General features: G+C 26.8%; 1 protein-coding gene across 1 annotated transcript in view; it reads right to left on the bottom strand.

Annotated features, from left to right (window-relative positions):
• LOC135924241 (vesicular glutamate transporter 1-like) overlaps nucleotides 1-22,910 on the bottom strand; it is a 59,774-nt gene that overhangs the window by 3,715 nt on the left and 33,149 nt on the right. The window contains exons 4-9 of the mRNA XM_065459293.1: nucleotides 21,237-21,355; nucleotides 12,318-12,432; nucleotides 12,186-12,273; nucleotides 12,050-12,136; nucleotides 11,876-12,006; nucleotides 10,966-11,115 (exon numbers count right to left, since the gene is read on the bottom strand). Of these exons, the coding sequence (XP_065315365.1) occupies nucleotides 10,966-11,115; nucleotides 11,876-12,006; nucleotides 12,050-12,136; nucleotides 12,186-12,273; nucleotides 12,318-12,432; nucleotides 21,237-21,355 (690 nt within the window). The remainder of the gene's footprint in view (nucleotides 1-10,965; nucleotides 11,116-11,875; nucleotides 12,007-12,049; nucleotides 12,137-12,185; nucleotides 12,274-12,317; nucleotides 12,433-21,236; nucleotides 21,356-22,910) is intronic.

The raw sequence follows: 22,910 nt of genomic DNA, 5'->3' as shown, positions 1-22,910 counted from the left end.
TGTTAATTTAAAAAAATATGTCTAAATAAATTTTTAAAATTGATATATGGCTATGCTTTGCATTTTTTAACTATATTTTGTTAATAGATAAAATAAATTTTTCATTTATTAATTTAAAAATTCATAAACCCATGCTAAACCCGAAACCAAACCCGGGTTCAACAATATTTCCCTAACCGAACCTAAACCAAACACACCTATTTTTTAGCTTAAGCTGAACCCGAACCTAACCCGGGCAAAAATTTTCCCTGGTTTGCATACCTGAAATCAACAATGATATATTCCTATAATTTAAAATATAGATATTTATATCTTAGATCGGCTCAGTTCTAAATCCTTACCAGATTTTTATGGTTTGACTAAACTACAAATACTGAGGCAAACTACAAATGCCAAGTTTTTTTTGTTTTTTTTCCAGTCATGGGTTACTTTATTTGTATATTTACTGATATGATATGTTGTCAAAATGTAATAGCAAATAATTAATTTTTAAAAAGGTAAAATAAATAAAGGTGAAATGTAGAAATAGAATTTACGGGAAAGGACAGGGGATAAAAAAAAGGAAGTTTGGAATATGGAAGGTTAACTGAGTTCTTAATAAAAAAATTTTATCCCCTATTAATTAAGTTACGATTCATTTTCTTATAAAATATACAAGTTATAAAAATTATATTACAAGATATATTCAATAATAAAGTGATATAAAATTGATAATAATATTTCATTCAATTTATTAATAGATAGTTTGAAATATAATTATAATTAAAAAATATAATTCTATAATACTCAATCCGCAAGTTAGCATATTATTTTATTTTTTTTTAAATTGTTTTTGCTTTATACATTTCTAAAAATAATATTAACATTATTATTTAAAAATGACTTTAAATAAATTTATTTATTTTAAAAAATATCTATAAGGTATATATTTTAAAACATTGATTAATTTATAGTAAAGACTAAAAAATAAATTTTAGTAAAATTTCCTAAAAGATATTATATATTTAAAAAAATTTAAATTATTTAAATAAACCGTTGATATAGTTCAAGGTTCATATTTTTTAATATAATATCTAGAAAACTCTCACACAGAGTGTCTTTCCCTCACTTTGCTTGATATTTCTTGGCTACATATTTATTATTCCTTTGCAATTTTCGCATATCAATTCATAGACTTCTCCATGAAGTATTGTGTATTCGTTATTCCTTTCAATTCCAATTATCTCCTTTTATATTACGCCATTCAGCTTTAATTATAATTTTCTTATCCAATTATGGCTAATCGTATATATTTCAAACTTGCCAATATTTAAGTTACATTTTCGTCACATTTGAAGTTTTTCTGTTTTTGTAAAAGAGTTCATTATTTTTTTTAATAAAAATTGTTAATATTAAACGCAATTTTTTTTATATCTAAATTAATCATCGAAGGATTCAATTTTTTCTTGTATATATTCTTATCTGATCGATTAGTTTGATGCCGCAAAATTAAAAATTATATTAATAATTCGCGCCTCTCTATCTCAATTTTATTCGCTCGCTTTGTTTCATTTTTTTAATATTTTAATCACGCATCATTTTTCGAGGTATTCATTATCGCGACTTCACATATCTTCATTCATTTACTTAATATTATTAAATCTATTTACCAGTTAAGACATTTATTTTGGTGGACCCATAACATGATTTTATTTCCCTTATTTAAACCGCGTAGTATTTGATGAATTTCGCGTTATCCATTCAGGCCTCTTTTTATCAATTTTTATTGTAATAATTCATAATCGGGCCTTTTTTATCAATTTTTTATTTTCGCATTTGGATTTAGTTTTAAATTCATTCATTATCGCATTAATTTATTTTTCATTCATTCAAGTTATTTGCTTTACATTCGAATATATGGCATCAGCTTTAGCTTTATTCATGACAGCTAAATGATAACAAAGGCTTCCCCCTTTGAACCGAAAATCTGCCCTTCCTGCCTAAAACTTATATATTTAACAAATGATGGTATTCAATATGTTCATGGGCCAATCATTAACAGATGCCCTCATTTAAGACTTTCACCTCTCTCCCGTAGGCGCGTACGCAACGGAAAGAGGCAGGGGGACCAATCCCCCCCCCCCCCCCCAAAGCCAAAAAATTCAGATGTCAGGGTTCCCCAATAGGCAGATTTACGACAATCAGTGTCTTCCACACTTTACCTTTGATATCCTTCTTAAGCTTGGTGATCTCCTTGACTTGCTGCCATCGCATAAATCATTCTTCCTCCTTAAAAACTTTTTTAACATTTCACGCACATTATGCTCTAATAGACAGAAGTGTTGGGACAGGCCATTGTAGCATGCTGCATTAAATCTCTATTATCTAGCATCCTCCTAACCGACGGTTCTCTTTTCACTTCTTTAAATGAATCTGGGCATGAATTTTTATAAGTCATTCCTTCCAAAAATCTTTATTCCAACTAACCCATGCAATAGCCTTTCCTCACTTTTGCTCTGACTTCCAAATCCCCATAGACTGCAAAGGACAGATTATATTGATAGTGCGAAGGACGAATCCTCAGGCACACCAAATGCAATTCCTTGATCGCAATTAATAAAGTCCTCCCAAATACGCGCTTTACTTGAACCACCAGAACATTTTATATCCGATGGAAAGCGGCCTATAGGGATCACCCTGATTCAATTAAATGAGGTCAAATTTTGGTTTGGGAGTGTTCTTGTATAGATCCATTAGCTTTCAATAATTTAGGATCTCACATCCGCAATCATACTGGATATCCGAGAATGCTTCTTCATCAGACAAAGACTGGCTATAGCTCTCGAATTATCAAAGTTTCAAAGACAGTTTTCTCTCCGCAAACCTTCGCTAGATTCACTTTTTCTTCTTTATTCTTATCATTTTACACTATATTTCACCCATATATTATTTAATTTGGAATTTATTTGTTGTTCATATATAAATTTTGTGTTGACTTATATTATTTGATAAATAAATTATAATAAGGTTTATTATCTATAAAAAATAATTGATTTAAAAAATTAGGGTTATTATTGCTAGATTTTAAATTTAAATTTTTTAAAAGAAATTGCAAATGGTTATGTTTCAATGCCAGGCGCCATTGGCGTAGCGGAGGGGGAAGGGCAGGGGGACAAACCCCCCCTCTCCTAAGCCAAAAAATACAGATGCCGGATTATATTTTTCAAAAATTTGATTGTTAATTTATATTTGTTAATATTTATATATATATATTTAATTACATTTATTTATCACATTCATCTACTAAGTTATTTTATCAATTAATTTCGATTTCAAGTTTTCTTTGGCGTAATTTACCTATTATTTTCAAATTTTAGTGGCGTAATATTTATCTAAATTTCTAGTCAATTAATAATTATCTCTGAAACTCCTTGTCCAACAGGGAGAAAGAAATTGTAAGCTTGTCCAACGAGATCGAGTCTCCACCATCAAGCAGTAACAGCTATTATGGAGTTAGAAGAGCCGATTATTAATGCTATTACTGAAATATCACAATGGCTTGAAAGAAATATTTCCTCAGAAGCAAGAAAATTATTGGATTCAATACTTATTCCAAATTTTTTTTCTCATTAGAATGTATTATTTAATTATACAACTATTTTATGTAATACTTTTCAAAAATAGGAAGATGAGAATAGCGGAGAGTATTTTATTAGAACTCAAGGAAATTAGAGCTAATGTTGATGAAGAATTTCATATTTTATATGTTATTGTTGAGTCAAAAGCAGAGCTATACGTGTTTAATATTTGTCCCCCTAGACTTGCAGCAAGCAAGCTCATCGTAATATAGTATCAGTAGAAGAGTATTATAAAACAAATGTCCCCTCTCCCAACCTTTTTCATATGGCGATAGAAAAAAAATATAAATATTTGTTAGATTTTTATCATGAAGATGTTAAAATATCTTATGATGCCTTATTAGCTGAATAACTATGATTAAAAAATTAACTATGGTTGATACAGTCCCAAAAAATGCTATGGATGCTTTGCATTATTTCAAACACATTTTAGATTATACTCCTAATGTATTAAAATGGTTATATATATATTAGCAGCTCTTTAGTAAACTAATGAGAGAACATTCTCTTTTTTAAGAAGAATAACAGAGCCTTGCAGAGGTACCATTTGCAGGACACGGCCCAGATTCTTTTTGAAAAAATTTTTCGGCCCGGGTTTTTTTTCAAAAAATTTTCAGGCCCGTCCGTTCAAGCCCGGCCCAAATTTTTTTAAAATAAAATATTTACTTTTTCTTTTTATAGCTAATAATGGCGATTTCAAATATTTGGTTTTAAAATATACAGCTCGGCCTGGATATTTTTTCTAAAAAAATTTTCAGGCCCAGCCCGGGTGTTTTTTTTTAAAAAATTACGGGTCTGGCCCGGGTATATTTAAAAAATTAAAATACGATCCGGCTCGGGGGCCAGGCCTGCAAGTCTGTGAAAAACATACCTATGAAATACAACATCTGAAAGTAGATTGAATGATTTGGATCTTTTGAATATTCAAAGGCATTTAAAGCCAAGCAAGGATAGATAATTGAAAAATTAGCTCAAAACATACAAAATACAATTATTCCTAAAAACTTTTTGTGTATTAATTTATATTTCCAACATTTAAATTTTTTATACTTTATATATTTTAAAAGCTCAAAAAATTCAAATTTCAATTTTGGGTCATTTAAGTGATTCATATCGTGGGTTATAATCACTTTATATTTTATAATTCACATTTATTTTATATTTTTTCAATGCCGGTTTATATATATAATTTTTTTAATTCACATTAGTTTAAAATTGTGTATTAGAAAAGTTAATAAATTTATGCTTAGTATTTTTAATTAACAATAATATTTCTTAAAAAAATTTATTATCCCCCCAGACCAAATTACTAGCTCCCCCTCCCCTACCCAAAATCAAGAAATTCACATGCCGGCTAATTTTTCAAAATATTACTGAATTCTATCTCTTATCGCATATTTTTCAACTTACATTTATTTATCACATTCACAGATGAAATAAATACACTACCAATTTTTCTATGAATTGATACCGATTTCAAATTTTCCTTAGCGTTATATTTATCTACCATCAAAATTTCCTACCAAATTATATGTAACCTTTTCGTTGCAAAACTAAAGTAAAATATTTCAAACAAATGTCATCGACTTGATTGAGACTATGAGAATACCTGAAATCATTATATTTGAACCTGAAGAAATTCATAAATTATCATTATTGAGTCAAAAGATGAGCTCATGAATTTATATTCGTCTACCTTGATTTGCAGCTAGGCAAGCTCATAGTTCCAATATTAATAGAGGGTCAGTGGAAGAATGCTATCAAATAAATCTATTTATCTCCCTATTAAATTTTTTTTATATCAGCCTGCATTTCAAATTATATTACCGCAGAATTCTTCCAAATCTATTTCAAATCTTGATAAATAAAAAAATAATTTGGATTTTTATTGTGAGGATGTTTAAATATCCCATGATAAATTACTAGCTGAATACAAACTAAGGTATAAAAAGTAATATATGGTTGATAATGATATTAAAAATGTAAGATAATGTTCCAAAATATTCATCAGATGCTTTATATGTTTTTAATATTTTAGTCAGTTTTTTTTATATAAATATTATTATATATTTTGGCAACCTTACCCATTTGTACTTCTACCATGAGAATATTTTCTTTTTTAACAAGAATAATAACATACCTGAGAAGTAGTATTGTTAAATGGCTAGATTTGAACCGATTTTTAATAACGACTAACTCAATATTTTATTCAAAAAATATTACCCACGTCTCGATTTTTCTTTAATAGATGTCCAAACCTTTGAACCAATCTATGAGCATTTACTTCAGGCTTGTGTAATATTTTCTGGATATTATATTGGTAGTTGTTTTTAAAAATAGGCTCAAATCGAGACATTTAACATTCCTTCTGAGAAATATTACTTCTTAAAATAAATGTTTCTGAAATATTAATATGATTCCAACGAATGACGAATTATATAAATTTGTATAAATAATTTATTATAATACTTTTAGATATATCAGGATCAAATACGTAATTAAATGTTCACTTAGTACCATTCAATATCAAATGAATTTTGTAATTCACAATTTATTTTACTGGCGAATGAACTTATTTTATGCTTTAACTTTTATTGGTAGATAATTACTTTAAGATCTTGAAATATTAGAAAATATTTTAGTTATCCGAGTTTAGATTTTAGAACGATATTTATAATTATAATTTTATAAATATAATATTTTAATTAGAGATCTGCAAAGTTAGGCCCGGCCCGTACCCGTCCCGAACGGCTCGGGCCTAATTCTATTTAAAAGAATTGGGTTCGCACCGGGTCGGCCCTAATATTTTTAAAAAAATTCGGGCCGGGTGGGGTCGGACCTTGGAAATTTTTTAAAATATATCTAAATTTATCAATTTTATATAGAATTTTTTATGTAAAATAAAAATTTTTGATTTTATTTATTGAAACTAAACGCTATATAACATATGTCTTTAATTTTAAGTAATTATAAAAATTAATTTCTATATTAAAATAAATTTGGGCCGGGCCGAGCCAGTAAATTTTTTTTAAAAAAATCGGGTTAGGGCCGGGCCGGCAAATCTTTTTAAAAAAATCGGGTTCGGGCCGGGCCGAGCTTGAAATATTAGGCCCGATGCAGATCACTAAATTATAGAATATTATGACAATTCAGTTGATTACTATGAAGTATGAATTAGAGGTGTGCAATGAATGAGGCTTGCATCCGCCCGCCCATGAAGTTAATGGCTAAATTGTCTATAATTTAGGATAGGTACTCTAAGCATGCTGGAATACATTTCTGTGCGAAATTAAATTTTTTAATTTAAAATGTGCTCAGAAAATTACTTAAAATTGAAAAAAAACACATTTTAGGAAAAAAAACCTAGAAGCTAGCATATATAATCGCCTTGTGTATTACTATAAAATAAATGTCTCGAAATGGAACTTTGTAAAATAAATATAAACTTTGTTAGCACTTAAAATTTTACATATAAATTAAAATTATATTTTAAAAATATGTTAAGAATATAGATTAAAATGCACAAAAATATTCTAAATAATTATTGAGTTCTCAGTAGGTTGTTAAACGGCTCGATTTGAGCCTATTCTTAAAAAACGGCGAACTCAAAGGATTCTGCGGTAATTATATTACTGATTTGTGAGTGTTTTATTAATCAAGAACCTTCTATTCATTTTATCCAAGAGGGGGAAAGAGATTTATTTTGTAGTATTCTCTATATTAATATATAGCGTTGGGCTTGCCTTGCTGGGAGTCGAGGCAGACATATTAATTTCATTGACTTAAGAAGGACTTATAATTTATGAAATTCGTCATCTACTCCCTGATTTTCATAGGTTACAATATGATGCTTTAGCTATTCCCAAGTCTCAATCAAATCTATTTTTATTTTTTGAAATATTTTACTTTAGTTTTACAATTATAATATTTCAAATGATTTGATGGGAAATTCTAAAATGATGGTTAAAAATAAAATTTGAAATAGATTGATTTATAGAATAAATTATTAGCGTATTTTTTCTGCTGTGAATGTAATAAATAAATATAAATTGGAATATTGCCATTGTAGTAATCAGCAAAATTTTTGAAAAATATCTTATTAAACATTTGAAATTTTGGGTTAGAAGTGAGGGGGGGGGGGAATTGCTTTCCTGCCCTCTCCCTCACTGCGTTCTTTGTATATATTTAATAAGGCTACATTTAACACTTTATCGCGTAATTACCTTAACTTTTAAAACTCTTTAATAGAAAATTAGTATATGTGGTGATAGATAAGTCATTTATCTCATTAATAAATTTTTAGCATTTATCCTAAGGCCTAAAGTTTATTCAAAGTTCTTCAACCCCTCAATAAAATTTTGTGAACGATTTGAAGATTTTATAGCGCTTAAATTATTATGCCAAAATACGGTAGCTACTTGTATTTCAATAACTCCCACTAAAGCATAATTAATCTCTTCATACTAATTAATATAATCTAGGTGATAACTAATTTCTGCTCTCTAGATTTTGGTAATAAAAAATAAATTTTTTTAATTATTTTAGTATGAAAAGCAAATTTTATGTTAAAAATATATCTATGAAAGGTGTAAATTATTTATAATAATATTAAGTTAATTCTTAAGTTAGGGAATCATTGTACTAATTCTATTTTGAATAGTACATTCAAATCATTATCGGGATATTTGGTAGAATAATAAATATTGAAATATTTTTGCTATACAAAAATTTTCTAAAATATTTTTAGCCTTGTTTAAAACTTGAATTTAATATGCATATGTGTCACAAAGATACGAACCAAGCTTGAACTAAATTTTTTATTATGTTCATCTTGAAATTCAGACTTTATATAAAATAATACCTAAATAGACATTCAAAAGTGAATTTAAATATATATAAATTGATATAAATAAAAACAAAGTTATTATTAAACTAAAATCAATTATAACGAGTTAACTAACATTCAAATGATAATTTCAAAAGAACGTGAAATTTAAGCAATTTAATTATATAAGTATTAAAAATTTAGCATTTTCTTCCTCCTGGGGAATATGTAACCGGCGGTCGTCTGATCCTCTCCATATCAACTGTAGGAGGAGATTATAGTAATTTTAAGCGAGGATTGGAAATTGCGACATTTGTTTTAGGAATCTGATTTCTGAAGGCAGGTCGACAGTCCATTCACTTACATTAGACTGGGTTGTAATATTATTATGACTAGGCATAAGAATTTCATACATGATTTAGATTTCTCTTTTCTAAACCATTTGTATATCTGACCATATAAAATTTTAAATCAGCGGATTTCTCAACTGAATCACCTGAAGTGCTCCAATGGGCAAATAAAAATTCTTCTATATTAATTATTGAATTCTTTTAAATATAATTTTTAAACGTTTAGACTAATTTCTCAATTTTCTTATAGAACCTGGATGATAGGGCACGATTCGATGGTGTTATATTGTATCTAAACTTTATCACCTTTTTAAACAATTCCATTAAATAAATAGATTCCATTTCTGCCCATTTAAAAAACTTTCGATGAGAGGAAAACTACATTTGCTTATTAAGGGTCCCGTGATATTAACATGTTTACTTATTTATACTCTGGCAATAGGCTGGCTTGGGCAATTTCATTATCATTTAGTAGGTTGCACCGATAATTTAGTATTTTGATGACACACGATAGAATAACAGGTATAGTATCGTATATTATTAATTCCAGCTGTAAATAATCTTTTATTATATACGTGAAGACTTGTTCAATCTAACTGGAAATATCCTGGACTGCTATTAATTGATAATTAATGATCATAAAATATTCATTTATAGTGTATCAACAATTTCATCAAATTCAGATAGAACCATCTTCTTTCTTTAAGGGTTATGACAGTTAATACGATATTTAGGCACCTTTTTAATAATTCCTCGTTGTAAACATCGATTCAAAGTCTTTTAAATTTATATTCATATTTATCTTTATATGAATATTAAATTTATCGGTGCTGAATAAAATTTTGGTGCGTCGCTTCCATTTGCAAATGTTATTTTTATAGGTATCCCAATTAATAATGTAAATTCCTACTTCACAAATCACAATATTTTTATGATAGACATGGAACTTGAATGAAATCAATTCGGCAATTTATGAAGTGAATCTATCCATCCTTCATGTTAAAAGTGCAGCGAATATGATTTTTATTAAAGATCTAGGTTGTAGTTTTATTATTGATTTATGTTGTAGTCCTAATAAATAGATATCATTCCACAGGGTTTAAAATTGACTAAAGTCTAGATACTAGTCTTTGGAACACGTAGTCATTTCTATTGCTTTATTTAATGTGTGCCGTCAATGGCAAGTGATATCAATTAGAGTTGTTAAAAAGCTCAATTAGGGTCGATTTTAAAAACGGCTTGATTAAGATTATAACCAAAATAACATAATGCATGCCTAAAGATTTTGCTCATAGCTGGCAGAAATGGTTGGATATCTATTTGCCAAATCTCGATGCTTACATTATATTTTTTTAGCTAATATTTTAGTCGGGCCATTTTGAAAAATCGAAGGGCTTTTTAACAACACTAATATCAATATCAGTAAGACCTGCGATAACCCAGTTGCCGGGAGAATGGTCTAATATATCCTCATAATCGTCAAATATTTAACCTTTTTAACAATATTCAACATCGAATAATAGTGTTTGTTTTAAGACTAAAATGTTTTTTAAGAAATTTGACCAATTCATTTGAAAATTTGCCCTCTTGTTTACTGAATGAGCAAATATATTGAAATATTGTGTCTTACCCAAATAATGACCCTTTTATTTTCTTATCTCATTGTTATTTTATTATACAGAAATCTTTAAAAAAGCATAAGAATATGTTAGATAAGAAAATTAACATAGAGATGGCTCCAACATGCTAAATAAAATAAGAAAAAAAAATAAGATCTACGAAATTTTGAGTTAACTGTTGAACAAAAAATTAAATTCTAATAAGCCGATTGTAAGTTAGGCAGGATATTCATCAAGTAAGATATCTTTTGATATCTACTTCTGCTTTCATTAATCGTTACCTATTTTTCATGCAACTAAATTTTTAAAATGTTTTAAATACTACCATAATCTAAACTTTGTGGGTGACATAGTTTAGAATGTTATACAATAAATATTTCATTCTAAGTTTTAACTTAGTAAAATCATGTAAAAAAATGGAATCAAGCTAATTAAATTTTGCCCATTATAATTGATATTGAAGGTTTTATTAAAATTGATTCAATTTATTCCTTTTACGAGTTTTTATTTATTAACACTTTATTTAAATAATGGTGTGAAAAAATTGTAATTACTTTAGATATATCAAAGCGGAATACTTGGCGAAAATAACTAGGTTGACTCAGTAGAAGCAAATAAAATGTCCAACTTCGACAGAAATTGGCTACAATTATTGCCCAAACAGGTAGAGATGTAAATATAGCCTTTATCGGAAATTTGAACGACTATAATTAATATATTTTTTTAAATAGCGATCATTAAATCTATGATAGTTACATTTAAAATACCTTTAACATTTTCTACCTATAATCATTATTATTTTACTTTCTTTCGAACTACTACTTTAATATTATACATTATAGCTTTTCCAAGATCAACCAGAAAATCTTGAAGGCTAAAGGTCTTTGCCTTAGGGTTTTCTCTGATTTTTGGAATTAATAATGTGCCAAATTCCACTTTAGCTCGGTCCAGTCCGAACTGATAAAGGAATAATATATTTTCTTTGTATTACTCAATATATTATTAATGTTGAAACTCCGATCCGGATCTATTTTCTAAAAAAATCCGGGCGGAGGAGGGTTGGGCTTAATTTTTAAAATAAAATGGTTATATTTTTAAATTTTATAAGACACAGAGCGCCAATATTTTTAATAATTTTTCGTTTATATTTAATGTAAGCTAAATTTTAAAAAAAGTTAATTTCTCTATTTAAATAAAATAGTACTGGGCAGGGTTGACAAATAATTTTATTTCGGGTTTTTTAATAAAATCTTGGGCCGGGCTTGAAAAATTTGATGCAGATCACTTATATATTGTGTTACGCATTTAATATTGAAAGTAAAAAACAATTCCTAAACCCGGTATTATAAATTTAGAAAGATGTTAGGAGATAGGTTAGGTTTCAGTAAACTCTCAAGGGTTCGATGGGTTCGGGTTGTCAGCTCTTGTCCTATTATATAACTTTGTCATATTTTAAAAAAATACTTTTCTCGAATCTATCTTTTCAATGTTGCTTTCAATATAAATTTTTTCTTCGTATGTTATGTAAGGGTTATCTGCCGGTTTTTCATAAGAATTATACCACCAAAAAACAAACCATAATACTCCCATGACACCTTTCATTGAAATATTTTCAACATTAGAATTTTTTTTATTTACCATAAAAATAGAAGCATGCTTGCCATCCTAGATAATCAGTTAAAAAAGCTGATAGTGGCATGCCTATAACAGCTCCTGCATATGACCCTATAATTTTATACTGTGCATTTAGATGTTATTAAATTAACAAATGTACCAGAAAATGAAATGGTTGCTAATTTACTCCTTTCCATTGTGGGAGCCCAATATCGCCATATTCCGTGACACGATGGATATGTCACTCCCTTTATAAATTTTAATGTATAATGAGTTTATATGTATATAATACTTCGACTAATCCCTGTAAGCATCTTAAGATAACCACAAGTCCATAGTGTATTTTAGCGGATATTGGTATTAAACTATTTAATATTGCAGAAATTGCTATGGCTAACCCAAACATTCTTAATTTCATAATTTTAAAGATAATTCATTTATATTTCAAATCAGATTTATATGTAGATGTTATAGAATCTAAAACGATGTGATTTTTCAAATCAAATATTTGATTTATTCGAATAATATTCATGAATATAATTAGATTATTTGTATAAATTATTCGAATCCTAATATTATATATTATACGACTGTGATATGAATATTAATTTATACTACAGAAATTTACATGATTCAAAATAATATACCCACTTAGCAAGTTTACAGAGAGCTAAAAGAATAAACTAGCTAAGTAGAATATACCAGCAACTAAGGTGTTACAAACTAAATGTAGCGTCACTAGGGAGGGAAGGATAGGTTAGGGGCTCGAAACCTCAAAAATTTGAAGAGTTAAATTATATTAGCTAAGTAAAAAGATTATTTTTAAAATGTTAGCTAAAAAATAATCATTCTTAAAAAAAATTTTGAGCCCCTTGAGATTGTAAAGGCTAGTGATGCCCCTGCAAACTAGTTATATTATTTTATTTATAGATTTATTGATTCTTCTCCTTAGAAAATAGTTTTGAAGATTTATATTCTAAATATTGTAAGACTTTTAACTTAATTTTTCTCCTCTTTCTGTTACCTTAGTATTTTCTACTTATTTCTGTATATTTAATAATTTGGAATTAATCCCGCTTATTTTTTCCCTCATTTTATATCCATTTTAGAAATCAATTTTGATAATTTTAAACTTGTATATTTTATGTATTTTCCCCATGTATACATGAGGGGAGGGAGAGGTGGCAAAAGCAGTTTACTTCCAAATTTTTTGAAGGTGGTAGACTCCTAAGAGGAGTAAGCACCTAAAGAAGGTAGTAGGTAGGCATCTAATAGGGTAAAAATTTAATAGAGGGTTAACAATTACCTTTTTAGATGAAATAGGGCAAATATATTGATGTTAAAAAATTAATAATTAATAAAGTAAAAATTTTGTCGCCTTCGAGACTAAATTTTTTTTAGTAGATAGACATCCGAGCCGGGCAAATGCTAAATTCTAACAGGGTCAGGCCGGGCATAAAAATTTTACTATTTTCAGACTTCTAATATGTTTGAAATACTAAAAAATGTTATCTATGGAAGGAATAATATTTTAAAAATATTAACGTCAAACATTGATTCCTAATTTAAATATTTATTGGAATATCATGAAATTCTCCTTACTACTAGAGATATATGGAATGGAATTTTATTACACAGGAATTATCCCGGTATCTTATAAATAGCCAGATAAAATAAACGCTGCTAGACGAAGTATGGATTTAACTTAATATTAAAATCAAATTGACGATTATTTATGAAGTGTGAAAGAAAATGAACATAATTTATTAAGCCCTTTTATATTTTATTTCCGAATTTTGAATGTATTAAAAATATTTATTTATAAATTAATATTAAATTTTATAATGGTATATATATATAAACTTATAAGTATAATTAACATAAAAACTTAGCTAGTTTACAAACCAACTAGCTATTAGACAAATTTAGTACATACTAGCTAGCTAATAAACAAACTAGTTAATATGTAAGCTAGCTAACTAAACCAGTGCCTCCTACAACGACGAGAGAAGGGGAGGGAATTGATAGGCGTTAAATACATTAGAACAATTTTGTCAAATTATATCAAAGTACCTCTTGTAGTAACCCCACCCTCATAATATTTTTTATTGAAAATTTATTTGTACCATTAAAATTTATGAAATAGAGGGTAAATATTAAAAAAAAATTAGATTTAAAAATAAATAAAAAAAATAGATTTTAGTATTTCAAATTTAAAAATGAAATACAGATCTTTGAACTTCATTCGTTCTGTATATTCTAAAAAATCAAATAGTAAATCTTTAGTCATTTTTTTTACCTCCCATTTATTCTCATATCAAATTCAAATAATGTCTAAAAGCGTCAAACAAAAAATAAAGGCTTAATAAATCAATGTATATGTCATAGTATAATAAGAAATTATAAAATTGATTGATTGTGATAGGATAGAACATTCATCCCTAACTTGAAAAATATATGTAGTTAGAGCTTTCAAAGATATTTCATATTTAGAAAAATACCAAGGACATTTTAATTAAATATAGCCTAATACTGTTTCGATGTCACATACTAATCTTAACCTAAAAGTAATAAAAACTTAATTCAAGAAAAACCAGTGATCCAAACCGAAACAAATATAGGTTCGGTTCAGGTTCGGGTAAAAATAACGATTCAAGGTTCAGGTTCGGTTCGTAAAAAATAAATATATCGGTTCGGTTCCAACCTCTAAAAACCGGTTTAAACATTTTTGTATTCAAATCTATATTCGAATTATGTATAGGGAGGTATATTTTTTTTATTTCATCATTAAAATAAAAAACATACATAAAACCTTCATTTTAATTAATTGCAGAATATAAAATAATATTTAAATTATAAATCATACAAATAAATATCAATGATTAATTTTAATATGAACAAATATTTAACTTTATTTACTTAAAATTTTTTATTAGGCCGCACAATTAATATATTTTCAAGATTCGTTTTCACTCATATTACATCTATAAAGAGATAGTATAAATTAAATTGTTGAAAACATCTTTCCACACTAACTTGGGTAGCTGGCACTGCCAGTATGATATCAAACAATATACATAATTCTGGGCATCGATTACTCTGATTTCTCTAATAGTTTAAAATATTCATAGTTTTATTTAACCTAGGTTCTTTAGAAAAATTAACTAATATTTATTTCTTTGATTATATTTTGCCAAATACTTAAGGCTTATTCTGCAACATTAGATTGAATAATTTTAGAATTAATTTTAATTTTACCTACGTCGTCTAATATAGTATCAAGAATTTTTTTAAAACCGCTATCATCGATTAATTTGAATGGTCTGCCATTAAAAGTGACCAACTCAGTACAATCATCGATTATTATTTTTTTATTTAGTTTTACTGATATTGTTTTTTTTTAATGCTTCTTCTATCGTCTGTTGGCTTGATGACATCTTAAACTTTTTTATTTTATTAGGCTTTTGTTGTGATATTTTGTTAATTTTATCAAATTCTAGAAGGTGATTTTTTTTTGTGACGCTCAAGATTTATGATGGCCTTTCATATTTAAACAATCAGTGATATTACATTTTGATGTGTCATTTATAATACTATATATAAATAATTTATATATTGGATTTAATTTTCACTAGGCATTATAATTTATAAGCTTAATATTTAAAAAATGCTGTAAAATAGCAATATACTAAAGTTTATAAAAATTACCAATCAAATATAATCTTTAAAACAATTCAAATATAATTAAAATTTTTACAATATACTAGTAATAATTTACATATTATTTTATAGGCATAAAATCATGAGGCTCTAACCGGTTCAGAGGCATTTTAGCGGTTCGGTTCAGGTTCGGCTAGAAATTATTTTAGTGGTTTAGTTCGGTTTAGGTTCGATAAAAAATACAGGTTTTTAGCGGTTTAACGGTTCGGTTCAGGTTCGGTTTGGATCCCTGAAAAACAAATAAATAATAAGGGAAATTAAATATTATATATATTACTGCTTTATGCCGTATATTTTCCAAGCGGGTATTTTGCTTTAAAGGTCTAGAAGGTGTGTAGGAGCCATTGGTACATTGGCTAGCTAATACACAACTGCTAACTAATATAGAAATAAGGTAATTTATGTTATATGACTTTTCCCCCAGGTTTTGGAGTATTTTATTAATTTTTTTAAATATTAAATTGACTTTTCTCCTTTACATTTATACAGATACCTACAGGCCCGGCCCTATCCTAACCCCGGTAAATTATTATTTTTTAATAAACCTGGGGTAGGCCGAAATATTTTCTATAATATACTTGGGTCGAGCCTAAATTTTTTCAAAAAATGCCCGGACCGGACTAATATTTTAAATCGTCATTATTATATATAAATTATATTGTTATCTTAGAACAATATATCACATTCATGATCTTATCATATTTCCAGAGTTGTTAAAGTAGAGCGCGCATCTTTTTCGGTAGCTATAGCTAATAGCGGCTACTTTTCTTGTAATTATTTAATTTTTTAGCGCGCTACTTTTTTTGAAAGTAGCTAAGTAGTGCGCTACTTCGCTACTTTCAAAAAATATAATGAAGGTAAGTATAAACATGAAAATTTAAATATAATATCATAATTAATTATAATTTTTATGATTTATTATTTATTTTTGAAATTGAAATATATTCTCAATTTGTAATTTATATTTTCGTTTGTATTATAAACCTAAATCAGTTAATAATTTAAAATTTCATCGCCTATAGATATTCAAATTATTGAAAGTGATTCAGACAATGATATTAATGAATTGGAATACCAGGGAAGAAAATGTTCTTAATAGCTATAATACAAATTTCCCATTACCTAGATTTGAAAAATTTTTTTAAATAAATATAAAAACCAAAACTGGCTTCAAATTTATTTGAATGTAAAAAAAAATATTTCCCCTAATCAATCCAGTTATAACCTCAAGAAACATCTAAAGGTAAATTGTCATTTTTGCATTCTAATAGTATTTATTTTATAAGACTGTTCATGCAATAGTTTTAAGGAAATGGAGAAACATCTAAATAATTTTGGTATAGGCGACTCTACATCCAAAAAGACCAATTTAATTCAAACCAAATTAATTAATAATACAAATTCCAATATTTCTCAGAAATTGGTTGATAAAGTTATTGTTGATTTTATAATTGATACAATTCAGCCAATGTCCTTGGTTGATTATCCATCATTTACCATGATGTTTAAAACTCTATCCCCTGGTACAACAATTTTATGTCGCCAGACACTAATGAATAAAATAGCAGATAACTTTAAAGTGATGAAAGATGCTCTAATAGTAGAGTTATCAGAGATATCATATATATGTACCACGGCAGATAGTTGGACACATAACACAAGGTAAAAACTTATAAAATGCAACAAATTACCATAAATATTTATTTTTACTACATAAATTTTTTTATAATCAAAACTAATTTTAATATTTATAAATGTTGATTTTTATATATTTACTATACAATAACATTATAAGCAAAAAATAAAACAAATTTGTTTCTAAATTTTTTTTATAAAAAGTAGCTAAAACTACTTTTAAAAAATAGTAGCTAATAGCGCGTTACTTTTTTTTGACAAATAGTGATAGCGGTAGAGCGCTACCTTTAAAAGTAGCGATTAACAACTCTGCATATTTCCTATTTCCATTTTATTATATATGGATTTCATATTCGCTAAAAACGATCCGTACAAGGCCGAATAAGTATATTTTAATTTTTTTTTAAATTAAGGCCGTCGAAAATATTTATGAACCTAGGCCGAAAATTATTTTTAAAAAAAATCCGAATCGAAGTTTTTTTAAAAATTCTTAGCTATGGAGGGACGAAATTTTTTCTTTTAAATCCGTCATGCAATCGGTATCTCTGCAGGTCTCTACTTTAGTATATGTTCTCCACTTTGAATTATTTTATGATTTTTTTTAAAAAGTATTAATATTTTTCCCTTGCTTTTTTTATTTGTTGAGACTTGATTTTTCTAAATTTCATCTAATTTTGCATTTTTCCACAATTATAATTTTTAGCCAGATATATCTTAATTTTTACCTGTTCTTATATTAAAATTTTTGAGTTGTTTTTTGATTTTCTTTTTAAACATGTATTTTTTTTTCAGTCTTTTAGTATTAGCCTCCTGCCTCCCCTTTTTAAAGTTTTATTAAATTAAATTTTTGTTTTTTGTAAGTTACAATGCTTAGGCATATTAACTTATTCACCATCTTATATAGCGTTATAATCATTTGGTTTAAAACGTTATTCAGCATTCCTTTTTAATTTTAATCATTCAGAGACTTTGCATAAAGGTTTGCCATGAGAGTATACATTTTATATTTACTATGATTATAATAATATAATTTTAAAGATATTCTTGATATTTAAAATTAATAAAATGTTAAAGTTTACCTTGTCCACTTATTTTTGCATAGTGGCAGTGGCAGGCCACATAGGCTACTTTTACTTTTTATTTAAAAAATTTGCTACCCCTGTTATTTCGTACATTGACATAAACATAGAAAGTAAATATATCATAAAATGTAAATTAAAATATAAGTAATTAAAAAATATTCATAATAAAACAACGCCTATGTAACTAAACTTTTCGCCATGAAAATAAAAGTTCCTTTTTGCGGATAACTCTCTAAGAAAAATTCTAAAAATGAAAATTGCAGATTCTCATATATTATATATGATAAAAAGTTGAATAAAATTTTAAAGATTTGTAAAAAAGGTAGAATATTGTATAAATATTATTTTCCAAAACGTAGGGAAGACTGAGGTTAGGTAAAAACCAGGGCTTGGCAAACCACTGAATCTCATTTTAAAATTAATTACATCAGAAGGTTAAAATTTTATCCTAATATAGCCTTTATTAGTTTACATTATTTAAGAAATAAAATTTTAAAAAATGTAAAAGATTTTTACATAACAGAATTAAAAAATTATCTGTAATATTAGTTGGATTTGTATTATATTAAAGTATATAATCATTAATATGTAAATTAAATTTTATAGCAAAGTTTTAACACTCTTTTATAATTTGAGAAAGTTTTATGACTATTATTATGTCTAGATATTATTTCAATCATGATTAGTAAATTTAGAGCTAGCAAGGCTTGCTAAACTAATTTAAATTGAATTTTTTAATTATAATTATATTATTGGATATGGTGCAAAAATACAAATCCAATAAAATTAATATCTATTATTATTAATAATTATCTAGAATTATACTAAAATTTGATGAATTAATATTATAATGTAAGGCTATTAAGGTATATCAAGATTGTAAATCAACATGGATCATAGCCAACTTACTGGTGAATTTATCTACATTATCTATCTTATTTTTAAGATATAATCGCAATAATTTTATGTAATTTTTAAGCAATACAATTAAATTTTAGCAATATTTAATAATAGAGATTATGTAAATAAAAATCTAAATGGTAATGGTAATGGTAAAGAGATTAAAATATTATTTATATCTTAATTTAAATGTAATTTATAAATTTGATGTTTTTATATTTTAACATTATGAATTAAAATTATGATAAGTATATTATTATTGTATTAATTGTATGTAATTTTTAAACAATAAAATCAATTTTAACAATATTTAATAATAGAGATTATGTAAATAAAAATCTAAATGGTAATGGTAAAGAGATTAAAATATTATTTATATATTATTAATAAATGTAATTTATAAATTTTATGTTTTTATATTTTAACATATGATGAATTATATTATTGTATTAGTATTTAAGTTATAATTATTATAATCTAATATTTTATTTGCCATGTTTATTTTAGGTATTCTTAGACCAAACTTTGTGAGATATTACAAGAGATATCAAGTAAGCGAAATATTTGCAGGAAAAAAATAGGAAAAAAAATTATTCACATAGATATTTGTCCTTGTTGTTAGCTGGATTATATAAAATATCATAATGGCGCAGAGTAGTACCATTGTAAAGTGTGCTGAGGATGAGCACATGTTAAGTTTTTAAACTTTGATAAATTATTTATATGTTCAAAATGTTTACCAAATTAATTAAAATTATGTTTCAATATTTATAAATAATTAACTTCAATTTATAAGTATTATGACATTTTGAACAAAAAAAAAATATACGTATCATTATTAATAAACAAAAATGCATTTCAATTCATTAGATACTAAAAACTAATGGTTTAGGAGATCTCTTCTAGTGGTTTGTCTAACTTCCCTATTGAGGCTTGTTTGACAAGATATCAACTTTACAGAAAATAAAATTTCACAAATATAAATATATTCTTAAATTTTTTATAAGGCGGCACCTTTATAGAGTATAGTTTAGGTAGCTATTTATAATATTTTATAATATCTAATAAAACATAGGAGCTATAGCCGATTTTGCAAAATCAGTTTTACTAGCTCCAGTCTCCTCTATACTAAAATCGTTTTCTAAACAATTAGGATAATAACAGATTAGGAGACAAAATATTTATTAGATTTAATTATAAGTAAAAGAGGGCAGATTTTGCCACGAGAGATTTGTTGCGAATGTTTGTAAAAAATGTTTTATATTAAATATAAAAGAATATATTTAATTAAAATAATGGTAAAAAAATAAAATGTCCAGTGACAATATAGGTTAAATTTCTATTTTGAATAACAGAAAAACAGGTGCAACTTTAAATTTTCCTAAGCAAATAGGCAACGTAGTTGACTCAAGGCTACCTTGTTAAAAAAGAACTTACCTGATGATGTCTACAAAAACTACATGTAATTTGTAATGATAAAAATCTAGCATTTTAATTAATAAACTTAAACTCAGATTTTCTTCTAAAAAGCCTCAAGATTTCGCTAATATATATCCAAACCTTTAGGTCATCTATGAACAAAATCTTCAGGGTTGCGTGATATTTTTCTGGATAAAATTTTGAGGTTTTTAAAAATAGGTTCAAATAGAGCCGTTTAAAAACACTATTTTTAATATAAATTAAAATTTATCTACGTGCCCTTGGCATCGATTTGCTATGGTCTCCTCTATTATTTAGAAATAATTTGATATATGAAGTGTATATGGTTTTAAGTTAACATCCTTAATTTAATATTCTAGATAAATAAAAACTATATTGATTATACACAATATATGTTAGTGACATCAAACGAATATTATGATATTTGATATTACCTGTTCGCTGGAAAATATTGTACTAACATTCCCCCTGGTATCTGAGTAATTAAATAACCCCAAAAGAAAGAACTATCTATAAGACCAATTATTTCGGGAGTCCAGTCAAATTCGGCAACCTAATGCAGTATAGATATTGTGATATAAATATAATTAAATTATTAACTGTTTAGTTCTAAGAGTTGTGAACCATAATAAACCGAATCCTTCAGCCCCTCGTGTTTTTTCAGAAAAGAAAGAAACCTAGGAAGCTATTTTATTTTAGAGTTTTATGTTCTTATACATTTAAAAGTGATTTTTAATGTTAAAAAAAATATGCATTTAATATAAATTATGCTTAGTATTACTTAATTGAGTCATTTATTACAAATTATGAATAAAATTTTTGCCTAAGAATTTGATGTTTACCTTGGCATTTCTAATTCACCTAAGCATTCTTTAGTCAAACCCCAAATTTTTATAATCTTTAATCAATTTTTATTCAATTTCAAATGTTCACATAGTTTAATAATAGCCTTTTTTTCAATTTATTATATTTTCAATTTCAAATTGTCAAAAAGTTTAAAAAATATATGAAAACTTATTGTTAATATATAAATTTTGAATAAACTTTATATTTTTTTCTTTTTAAATTAAATGACCTTTTCGTAGGACGAACTTGTCGAAATTCTTTTTTTATATAACCTTTTAAAAAACTTATTATTTTTAATATGTAAAAATGTAAATTTAAAATGTATATATATATAGAGCACAAAATGTTAAATATTTTTAGTGTCAATATAAATAAATTTAATTTAAAATATAATTTTTAAATATATATGTTAAATTAAATAATATAGAAGTGGGTTGGGGGGGGGGAGAAGGGGGGGGGGGGTTAAAAATATATTGTCGGGCATAGAGTTGTGGATAAAGATAAAATGAGCTTCTTTAGAATCTATAGTGATTAGCCTTTTATCTAAAGTTTTTAAAATAGAATCACTTATTCACCGAAGTACCCTAATGTGATGGAACAAAGGGTAAAAAATAAATATGTTTTTTGGTTAGGAATAGCTACGTTTGTATGATTCGGTGGCTGCAATGGATGCGTATTGCGTGTTCGATTTTACAAACGCATCGATTGCCTTTCGACCAAGGCGTATAAGAGTGACATGGTTTGGTTTTTTATTGATGAAAATATTTTGTCCGGCTAGCTCTAAGATGGAATAAATATTGACTGATATAGCGTCTTGTTGATTAGGTTGTTATTGTCCAAAGGCGGGGGTTTCTGTCGTTAGAAAATTTACAGTGTAAGAAGTTATTCCCTTTACTGTCAACCGGAGCGCAAAAGGTCAGTGAGTGTGGTGTGACGATATTGCAATTAAGACCTAACCCTAATGATGTTCTGAGTTATTCAGGATAGAGACATATATATAAGTTTTGACATGGGGTAGCATCGAGCCATTCAAATCTATTATTGATAAAAAGAAAATTTAAGTTCCTCTGATAGAGGGTTCGAAAGGTGAAAATTGACGGAACATGCAATTAGTGAAAAGTTCCAAACCTTTTGGAGGATGTTTGTTGGACTAGGAGTATTGGGTAATATATTATTGTCCCATCTGGTAAATTCCTTCTGAAGATTTAGGTCTAGTAAAAATGTTAATTGGTTTATTAACTAATAAGAAGAGTGGCGTGATC

This window comes from Gordionus sp. m RMFG-2023, chromosome 2 (genome assembly GCF_954871325.1).
Source record: "Gordionus sp. m RMFG-2023 chromosome 2, tfGorSpeb1-WG-v2, whole genome shotgun sequence".
In the NCBI taxonomy this organism is placed as follows: Eukaryota; Metazoa; Nematomorpha; class Gordioida; order Chordodea; family Parachordodidae; genus Gordionus; species Gordionus sp. m RMFG-2023.
Note: the sequence above shows the minus strand (reverse complement) of the source record. Positions and strands in the feature narration are given on the sequence as shown.